We start from the raw sequence: 10,282 nt of genomic DNA on the forward strand, positions 1-10,282 counted from the left end.
CAGTGGTGAGTGTTCCCACCTTCTGCTCTTTGTAACTTAACGTGATCTTTCCGTTTTTGAGTTTTGGCACATGGAGTATATCTTCGCAGTAGCGATTGACCACAAAGTAAAGCTACTGGAAATGTACAACCCCACATCCGGTCTCAAACCAGGAAGTTAGCATTTTCTCGTGCACAGGGTCAGAGCTACTTCTTCTTTGGGGTTTAACGGCAGCTGGCATCCTTGTACATGCAGTGCTGCCATCTTCTGTTTCAGTCCGTTATTACACTCTTAAATCCTGCTACTTATTCCTGCGTCTTTTGGGATCTTACAAAGCTTCAAACGACTATTAAATTAGTCGTCGACGATTTTGATAGTCAACTAATCGTGGCAGCCCTACTTCCATGGAAGCAGACTTACCTGGTCTTCAGCAACAGTTATCCAGGCCCTCTGAAGGTCTGATAGAGTGTTTCTCTGGCTACTGTTTCACTCATTTTCAGTATGATACTTACACCTTTACATGTTTGTTTTTGTCATTTGTAACGCCACTTAACACTGGCCTAAAGACAAAAAGGTGCCTAACCCAAGGGCTGAATATGTGTCTTCTCTATTTAGCAAATAACCCATTTGAAATTGTATTTTAGGCACTTTTATACCAGCAACCAGTAGCAAACACATCATTTGTTCCAATTTCTGAAGTTAAATGCATCAAAAATGCCAAAGTAGCAGGTTTGACTAGCAAAAAAATATTATTTTCCCATCATGGTTGACAGTGTGTCCTGCACAAACTTGACAAATGAAGGGGAAAAGAAGAAATCCCACTTCAAAAATCCCACAATGACCTGACAGAACCTGAGACATGCATCTGAGCCTTCAGTTGACCCATCTACTGTTCACTGAAGCCTCATCAGAAATGGTCTCAGTGGAAAGGTCAGATTTTAGACCCACCATGAATTTGGATAGTGAACGGTGTCCATTTTCTGCATGACAGTTATCCCAAACACACTGCTAGTGCCAATGCAGAAAAGCATACATGGATAGAAAAACACAGCAGAACACCATCAGTCATGGTTGACCTCCCCAGAGCTCAGACCTCAACATTGTTGAAGCAATGTGGGATGATCTTGTCAGAGAAGAGAACAAAAGAAGAAACATCCAAAGAAAAGTTTTGAATGTCATTCAAGAAGCCTGGAGAACTGTTCCTGAAGACTGCTTAAAAAATCCAAAACGACTAACTTAATAGATGAATGGATTTGAGATTAGTCATTATATTCTGTGGTCCTGTTATGTTTGAAACCAATCAGCTGAATGAAGTCAGTATTATAAACGTACCTTTAGGCACAAACCAGTGCAAATCAACTGAAGGACCAACATCCACATTCTGTCCTCAATCTGTACAGACACAAACAGCAAAGCTTTGATTAGGTAATCGTGTTTCATTGTTGTAGCTGAACAAATATGTGAAATATTCAATAAAGTGAGAACATAAACACGCAGGTTGATGGTTCACTTGCACAAGTGTTTAACACAGCAATTCATATCTGATGTTGTCACAGGCTGGGTCTCCGACCCAGCACTCTGAGTTTTCTTTGTATTTTTTGATCTGTTATTAGTTTTTTGTGTTATTTCCTATTTTGCCTTTAGTTTAGGCAGTTATTGGTTATTGTTCCTGGGTTTTCTATGTTTTGGGGTTTGGTATTTATTCATCACGTATTAGGTCTGTTAAGTTGTGTTGTCATGTTTAGTTTTAGTATTTCCTGTGTTATTCTGACAATGTCATGTGTTCTCTGTTAATTGTATTTAGCTTTTCTCTCCTGGTCCTGTCATTAGGTTTATGGCTGTCAGCTGTTTCCCCATATGTTTCCACTTCCCCTGATTACCTCATGTCTGTATTTAAGCCTTTTATTTTCTTCATGCCATTGTCGGGTCGTCTGTTTATTCTGCCCTAGTTCTAGCCTGGTTCTGTTTATTTTGACCTCGGTCTTAGTTATGGTTTTCATCTGTTATTCATCATTAAATGGTCTGTATTTGTATAGTGCTTTTCTAGTCCCTAAGGACCCCAAAAAGCTTTACACAACCAGTCATCCACCCATTCACACACACATTCACACACTGGTGATGGCAAGCTACATTGTAGCCACAGCCACCCTGGGGCGCACTGACAGAGGTGAGGCTGCCGGACACTGGCGCCACCGGGCCCTCTGACCACCACCAGTAGGCAACGGGTGAAGTGTCTTGCCCAAGGACACAACGACCGAGACTGTCCGAGCCGGGACCGAACCGGCAACCTTCCGATTACAAGGCAAACTCCCAACTCTTGAGCCACAATTGCCGCACCATTAGTCTTAGTCATAGTATTTGCTGGTTATTTTCCATCACAGTCATAGTTTAGGTTTTGGTCTCAGTACCGTTTAGTGTTTTGTTTCTTAGTGTTTTGTCAGTTTACTTTGGTTTCCTGGTTTACTCCTGCCGTCATCTAATAAAGGATCACTTTTCTGCTCAAACTTTCAACTACTCGTCATCATCTGCTTTTGGGTCCTGTTTCCACACACATCGGCGCACCCCGCCGTGACAGATGTCAACTCGGACTATAAAGCTCCTTTGACTAGCTGGCGTGTTTGCCTTGAGCTAATATGGACCGGACAGCAGAATGTGTCATATTGCAGTGATTGATCCTGGTGCTACACCTGCCACTCCCGATATAAGTTCATTATATTAACGTTTGTGCCTGTCAAATGTTTAAACCTTTAGTTTTAGTTTTTTTTTCTGTCTCAATTCAGTCCAAAAGTTGCCTTTATCTATCGCTGGGAGTAGATTTTTGTTCAAGTTAAGTACAACAGAGCCTGTGAAACCTGGCTGAAACATTTGAGCCCTAAAGAAAAAATGGGCCTGGTAGTTTCTGTACAGCCATTCCTGTAACTGTGAAAGTTCCCAGAAGCAAAGCACACAAAAGGTCCCAGTGCAGTGTCCCACCAGAAGAGGAACCGAAGAAGGTGCCAAAAGGCAGGGACAGCACAAAAACTGCTGTGCATCCAGTTTAGCTACCTACTAACTTAGTTGTGGTGAAACCCAGCTAACAATTACTGGCTGCACCCAGTGCTAGCGGAGACTCAGCAACGTGTTTATTCCTCAGCCCTGCATTAGAATCTGCAAACCCTTCAGACACACAGGGGTTTACGACTTGACGAAAGCACAATAAATAATAAGAATCAACAACTCTTAATTTGTTCTGTCCATACGTTAGAAGTTCATTATACACTAAATAATTTCTGTGCATGAAAGATAACCTTGCAGTTGCGTTAAGGTGAAAACATGGTAGGAGTTTGAACATCAGCGTAATCCTGTGCACAAATACCAAGTTTGGAAATATTTAACCCCCTGGTGACGCCCCTGGGTTTAGCGAGGTGGCAAGCACGAACGAGATTTGACATTTTGTTTGTTGATAATAAAGCTGTAGTCTGTAAAATTTCAGTACCTTCATTTCAGCACAGCCTACTAAAGGTTTGAACCTTTTACGTTGCATTACTTGTTAGCCGTTTCCTGCCGTTTGCCTGCAGGTGGACCCGATCTGTGAATCACTTCGGAGTTGTTGTCGGTTTGTTTACAGTCCGAGTTTGTTTTGTGTTTACAGTCCGAGCTCTCATTACACTGACGGGCTTATTGAACAGTACGACTATTTTTAACAACGTTGTCTGGTTGATTCCGAGTCGGAAACGATAAACAACTTTCGGAAACACAAACACACTTTTTAACCTTCTCCTTAGACGGTCGGGGAGGCGGTACCGAGCTTTCTCCTCACAAATTAGCGTGATAATAAAGTGAAAATCTTACCTGTACCGGACGAAGCGACAAACCCGTTCAAACCTGCACCACCTCGCTCTGTCTGGACTGAGAGTTGATCTTCTCCAGTCTGACAAAACGACAATTTCGCAATTTCCCAAGTGAACAAATCTCTCCTTCCTTTGTAAACTTTGCCTTCTTTTACGCAACACTGTTATGCTCTGTTCTGGTTATATTAGTATGTAACATGTATGTATTTAAATATAAAGGGCTACTGATCACACTTACTGTGAAAAATCTCAGTCAGTTTATGTTAAAATTTATGTCATTTTGAATGCAGAAAAGTACCACCAGAGGACCACCCGAGCCCCGTCAAAGCTATCAAGCAGAGTGTCTGCCATACTGTAATATTGGCTTTCCTTCTCCTTTATTTACATCCTTGTCTGCCCACTCATGATACAGCATGTATATGTAGTCAGTTATGGCCACAAACTCGCCTTTGATTACCAAATTGCATTTACTACATCAGTAAATCTGAGCAAACATTTGTCCTAGAGCAACACTGTAGGGTTGTCTTACAGTATAAAGTGATGTGAGACAAGATTTCCTGACTGTAAAGCGGTGCGCAGACGACCAGAGCCCTCTCAGCACAAGGCTGACACGACTTTCCCCATATAGGAAATAAAACATTAAAATAAAAACAGATTAAGACAGATTACTATACCAAACACATAAAAGTGCATTTACTGAATTGGTTTTGTCTGCTCTTGTTTTTTCAAAGACAATGAGGAGCAAAGTACGATCTGATCCTTGTGTTCATTTTCTATATACTGTTAATCCCCAGACTGTTGTCAGTCTGACAACACTCAAAATTCAAAATCATCCTCAGTGCGCACCTTTTTCTCCTCTGTGCTCAAGGTGCTCTCAGTTGTTTAAGTAGAAGAGAAAAGTTGGACATATTTCACAACCATTAGATGTCCAAGAAACCTCTGAAAATGAGGTCACAGTTACTTCCCGAGCAAAAACTTCTGCTTTTGCTCACAGACCCTAAATTCCAACAAATAACACAATATGGCAAAACTGTAAAGTGACACAAGAAGCTAGGGGAAGAGCCACATGTGAGTGCCACATGTTCCATCTGAGCTTTGAGGAAAATAAACTCAGCTTTTCCTTGGATGTTCGTAGGTTTTCCAGTTCATACAGAACTTCAGTAGTCGGGTTTGTCACTGTGTTGTTCCTCCATCTCATTGAGCCTGCTCAGGATTTATTCAGAGGAAATGAGGAACAAAAAGACATTTTAATAGGTCAGGGGTTTGTGTTGCTCTTGTTGACTTTTAAGTTAAAAAAAAAAATCAAATGAATAATATTTCTTTTAAAAATGAATATAACAGCCCTACACACCAGCACTGTGCTTATTTTATATGTTAATCATAATATATTTATAATGGAATAACATGAGCTCAACAGTGTCACAAAAGTACAAACATTCGGTACTTAAGTAGAAGTACAAATACTACTGTTAAAAGTTGAGGTACTGATTGAAATTCTTTACTCGGGTAAAAATAAAAAAGTACAGGCTCTGAAATGTACTCAAGAAAGTATAAAGTAGCTCTTTGCATGATGTTTCTATTTCTCTGTGCTATATTAACATGATGGTAAAATAATATCAGGAGATTGGAATACAAACCTTAGTCTAACTTTTTTATTCTAATTATGCTCAGCTTGAATCAGAAGAAAAAGAAGGAAAATAAAAATTTAGCCCACATGGTAGAGGGTGGAAAATGTGTACAGTCAGAGGTTAAAGTGGATTCAGCAGATGTGGGAACATTAAAATTGGCTGTAATGGCTCAGTGTGGGGGAAAAGACTCATAACTCACAATAATTTCTATTGCTTATTGTCTATTGTGTACAGGCTGTGAGCAGCTGACCTGCTGCTCTTTTGGAGGTACACAACTTCAACCAGATGTCTCATGAGTTGTCCGTCCGCTACACTGCTGTTTTTTTTCTAGATGGTATAAAGTTGGAATTTAGTCGGATGATCTCAGTATCATCAGCTAAAGTCATATGAATCTCCGCTAAATTTGATGTAAGCTAACCGTGAGCATGAAACCACGGCCACTGTGCACCACTCACACACTGTTCTTTACTTTAGATCCATCACAGCACACCAATCTAACCTGTTCATCCTGCACTAATCTGCAGAGGATTTTCTTGCAGTCTTTAAATGCCACAGCAATCTGCCTCAGTTTGATTTGCAGCAGTTTTCACAATATGAAAAAAGATAATGTCACATGTACAGACCCAATATCTGATTTAGAAACGTGAGGACGTGTAAGCTTAAAATTCCAGTTTATTAAATCCCACTGAGCAGTCTTTACCTTTAAATCTAACCTCTTCTTTCTCTTGCTTACGTCTTCCTCCATCTCTGAGTAAAGTTAACTCTCTTTTCTCTCGCTGGGAAAAACAGCAGCTGGACCTTTAGCTAGCAACACACTGAAAAAAAAACTGTCCAACTTTTAACCACTGACTTTGGCATATGTTTTTATGTGACATTATGACGCTAACAGTAATGTATTAAAGCAAAAGTAATGAGCCTGTTTTGAAAATGTAAGACGTAAGCACAGATATTGGTTTACAAACGTTAGGAGTAAAAGTAAAAAGTAGTGCATGATCTTAGGCACCTGTCAGTCAGTCCTTAGAATCGTCATCTCTCCATCCTCCTATGCAGCCTCCCTGTGTGTGACTCGTCACTGGAAACACTATGCTGGGTCCTTCCTGAGGCTGTAAGTCACCATTTTCTCCACATGATGGCGCAGTCAAGCTGTGCGTGAAAACAAGGAAGGCCATTGCCCTTCTTTTCACCACTGCCAAGACAAACGTCTTAACCAATCATAAGATATTCCAGTAATTTTTGTCAGTTTATTTTTGTATTTTTGGTAAAACCCAACAGTAAATGTTTATGTTTTATATCATTTACTTATAAGGTGGCGAGTTTCAAACTTTTCTCCCTCCACATCACGTAGATGTTGTTCATATAAATAATCACACATCTCTGTATGATTAAAGGACCGTGTCAATCATTCATTATCTAAGAAATAAGCACACAGACACCACACATCAGCACTGAGTGTATTACGTGATGAAGAACTGCTTTGGGAGATTTTGCTAAATAAAATATTCACCACTTACTTTTCATCATGGTGGCATATTTACAAGTGTGATATACTGCCTAAATATTTATGCAGTTATTTATCTGACATTAACTCTTAATGTAGTCCCTAAAAACACTAAGCTTGACTTCACAAGTTAATCCTTCAGATGTTATAATACTGATACTGGAAACATGAGTATGTTGAGTGGTTGCTAGATCTAGTGTTTTGTTGGGAAACTAACTGATTAATGCTTTTGTAAAGTTTATTAGGAAAATATGACAATGAGCGCTTTCATCAGTGAGTTCATTTAAATAGGCCAAACACGTATTTCAGGAAAGAATGGTGAAATTATTTTTATTTGTACACTTCCTTAGAAAAAAATCATGTGGGGTTGCATTCAATTCTCAAGAACACGATTTATCACAGTTGCTCAAATTTCCACTGAAATGACCCTTCTCATCTCTCCCCTCCTTCTGTGGCACTCTTCTTTATCTGCCTCTTAGATTGTTCCCATTCAATATTGGTATCAAGTGTGAGCTTACTCTTGCTGGCTTATAGTGAAGGTATTTCCGGTCATTATATTTAGTAAATGACGTCTGTGCTGTAGATATGTTTAACTTCTGCTTCCTGATGCCAGCTTTGTGCAAAATCTGTTTACAGTAAGATCAAACAAGATCTGCAAACTATTTCCAACAAGGCAAAAGTGTTTAAGGTTTTGCCAACAATGAGCGATTTAGTGGTGGGTTTAGGGTGCTGTGCATTCAAAGGGTGACATGCTGTTTTCTATCGATTCAGAAAAAAGGTTAAAAGGGAAAAAGAAGCCCCAGACATTTACATTTTCAAAAACATTTATTAATATTTTAGAATTTGAAGTCCTTTGTCATCACATGGCATCTGTACCTGAACGGTAAATAAAATGAAGGGCATGTCCTTCCACAGAAAAAACTGTTTGTAACATGTAATATTTCTGCAGTGCTGTGGACACTTTCCCTTTTCCTTCCACTGTTAATGCAATCTGCAAAGTTCCGGTAAACCTCTCACTGTACATTCACGTGTCATGCTTAAACCGTCTCTGCTTGGCTCAGCTTTCAGCTTTCACTTGATGGAAGCCGTGATCCTCGCCCTCCTCAGCTTTGAGCGCAATGCTGTTCGTCCTCTTCGCCCTGCGTCTGATGGCGCGATCCGCCAGAAAGACCACGAGAACGATAAAAACCGCAGTGAAAATTATTATTCCCACCAGACCCCCCGGTGGCACTCCCCCCGAGGGCTGCCTGGTTGGATCTGGATATGGTACCGATACGGTAGTGGGAGTGTCTGGTGCCGATGTCCCTTCAGAGCTGTCGTCATCGCTTTCTACGCACTTGTATCCGTCCACTAGCACATATCCCAGAGAGCAGAAGCACACGTAGCTCCCGAATGTGTTCTGACATTTCTGTTCGCAGTAAAGGTCACTGCATTCGTCCATGTCTATGCACACGGTACTGTCCACTCTCTCCTCGACTACGTAGCCGTCGGGACAGTAACACTGGAAATTATTGTTCGGGTCACACTCCGCGGGGCATTCCTCCTTCCCGCAGAACAGTTTGCACTTATTCGCTGACTTCGGGTCCACTCGGTATCCATCATAACACGAGCACTTGTAGCTACCGTGGGTGTTGTGACACTCATGCTCACACGGACCAGACACGCACTCGTTCACGTCGACGCACTGGCCGTTGCGCGTGGAGTATCCCGCCTTGCAGATGCATTCGAACCCGCCGGGTTTGTTGACGCACACGGAGTTCTCCCCGGGACACTGCCGTGGGTCGTTGCAGTCATTGAAGTCCACGCACGACCTGCCGTCATCCGCCAGCTGAAAGCCACGATCACACATGCACGCGTAGGAGTCTCCGTTCATGTAGCAGATCTGCTCGCAGCTCAGCGCCAGACACGGGTCTCCCACGAGCTGCTGCTCGCAGGTCACTTTATTCGCAGGATTAAGAGTTTTTCCTGGTGGGCAGTAGCACGAAGGCATCTTGTTAGGACTCTCCGTGCATTTATATTCACACCCGCCTTCGTCCATCTCGCAGTTCCAGGGCGCCGGCTGCCACATCTCTGCGTAGCACAGATATTTGGTCTCAGATGGCATCCGGAGAGCGGTGCTTCCAGGAGGCGCAGACAGCAAGTCTCTGACCACAAACCCATACGGAGTGGTGTACATGACAGTCTGTCCCGGTGACTCTTCTTGACTTTGGCACATGCCAACGCTGGTGTACTCACAGAGAAACCCGGCTGCCTGATCCTGGCACGGTTTCTGGCTCCATCTGAAGTCCAATTCTGGGGAAACTGAGACGCAGCGCTGAGAAGAGCAGTTCATGTTAAAGTCTGGCAGCCAGTTTGAGAAGTCACTCTCGTCGTCTTTAGTCACCCACTCGTAGCCCCTCAGCCTGGCAAAGGGGTCTGGGCAGCGGAGTGGTCGATGTAAACCGATCCAGAAGCTCCCCTTAAAGTTTCCCAGCAGAACAGAAAGAACATCGTGTTCTACAGATGAGCGCACGGTCATTAGTTGCCCCTCTTGATCTCTACATTCATTTTGCGCTCTGCTGAAATCGTTCGGGTCTCTGAACACAGCAAAACACTGGTTATTGATGCAGTACCCCCCACTCGGGGCTATACTGCCGACTCTGTTCACCAGCGAGAGCAGCAGCAGGACCGCCAACTGCAGGACAGGATTCATGTTTGACCCTCGGCTGTCTTCCTTTAAGTTTATGTGCGTCCCGTCAGAGTATGGGCCTGTTTGTGTGAAGAACCCTTTAGCTGGCATTTATAGCCCATCAACTCCATGTCAGTGTCCCGACAGAGGAAGGAAGTCGCTCTTAATCAGCCGGCTGCTCCTCACTTTGCCCCTCAGCTCTCTGAGCGGGCTAGACCACATCCCCACAATTACGCACGGCTTTTACGCACGTACGCAGCAAAGCTGCACGTAAGGGGGGGCGGAGGTCATCAAACGGACCCCTCCCCTCTGTTTGCAATAAACCCCTCCCATCTCTCTCTCTATGTAGCATGTCTGTTATCGAGCAGCATTTCTGGGGTCAGATGCTTTAACCCCGCTTCCCTCAGGTTCTACAGTTTTTACATGGTTTTTTGGGCATTCAAGTATTACTATCTCACAACAAGGTAGAATAAGAACGAAATTAACAGCTGTAAAGTGTTGACTTTCATGTAAGACAAGAGATAAGCCTTTTAAAAGCAGAATTCCATGCATTTTTGCTTGGCTCTGTTGTTGTGTGCTCTATGATGCCCTCAGAGCAGGCCCAAGTTGTTATGGAGCCCTGCGCATAGTTTGATTTGAAGCTTTTCCGTCAGCTTGACCAAAGAGGATATATCAAATG

The 10,282-nt window shown here is 42.6% G+C and overlaps 2 protein-coding genes across 3 annotated transcripts in view; both read right to left on the reverse strand.

Moving 5' to 3' along the window:
* The window catches only part of tlr5a (toll-like receptor 5a), a gene marked incomplete at its 3' end in the record, with an annotated part of 38,877 nt that extends 34,528 nt beyond the window's left edge, over positions 1-4,349 (reverse strand). The window contains 3 exon segments of one of the 2 annotated variants that reach the window (XM_005949079.3): positions 1,312-1,371; positions 3,811-3,889; positions 4,048-4,349. In XM_005949079.3, coding sequence (XP_005949141.1) covers positions 1,312-1,359 — 48 coding nt within the window. In that variant the 5' untranslated portion in view covers positions 1,360-1,371; positions 3,811-3,889; positions 4,048-4,349. 2 annotated transcript variants of the gene reach the window in all.
* Positions 4,350-6,752: 2,403 nt separating this feature from the next.
* Positions 6,753-9,827, reverse strand: thbd (thrombomodulin). The gene has a single exon (XM_005949080.3). The coding sequence runs from the start codon at positions 9,712-9,714 to the stop codon at positions 7,993-7,995; it is 1,722 nt and encodes a 573-aa protein (XP_005949142.1). The 5' UTR covers positions 9,715-9,827; the 3' UTR covers positions 6,753-7,992.
* Between the last annotated feature and the right edge of the window lie 455 nt (positions 9,828-10,282).

The sequence above is a fragment of the Haplochromis burtoni genome, unplaced genomic scaffold (assembly GCF_018398535.1).
Source record: "Haplochromis burtoni strain Fernald_Lab_line unplaced genomic scaffold, NCSU_Asbu1 Contig_618, whole genome shotgun sequence".
Lineage (NCBI taxonomy): Eukaryota > Metazoa > Chordata > Actinopteri > Cichliformes > Cichlidae > Haplochromis > Haplochromis burtoni.

Excerpts from the sequence above, each read along its gene's own strand:
- thbd (XM_005949080.3), bottom strand. The coding sequence starts at position 9,714 with ATGCCAGCTAAAGGGTTCTTCACACAAACAGGCCCATACTCTGACGGG.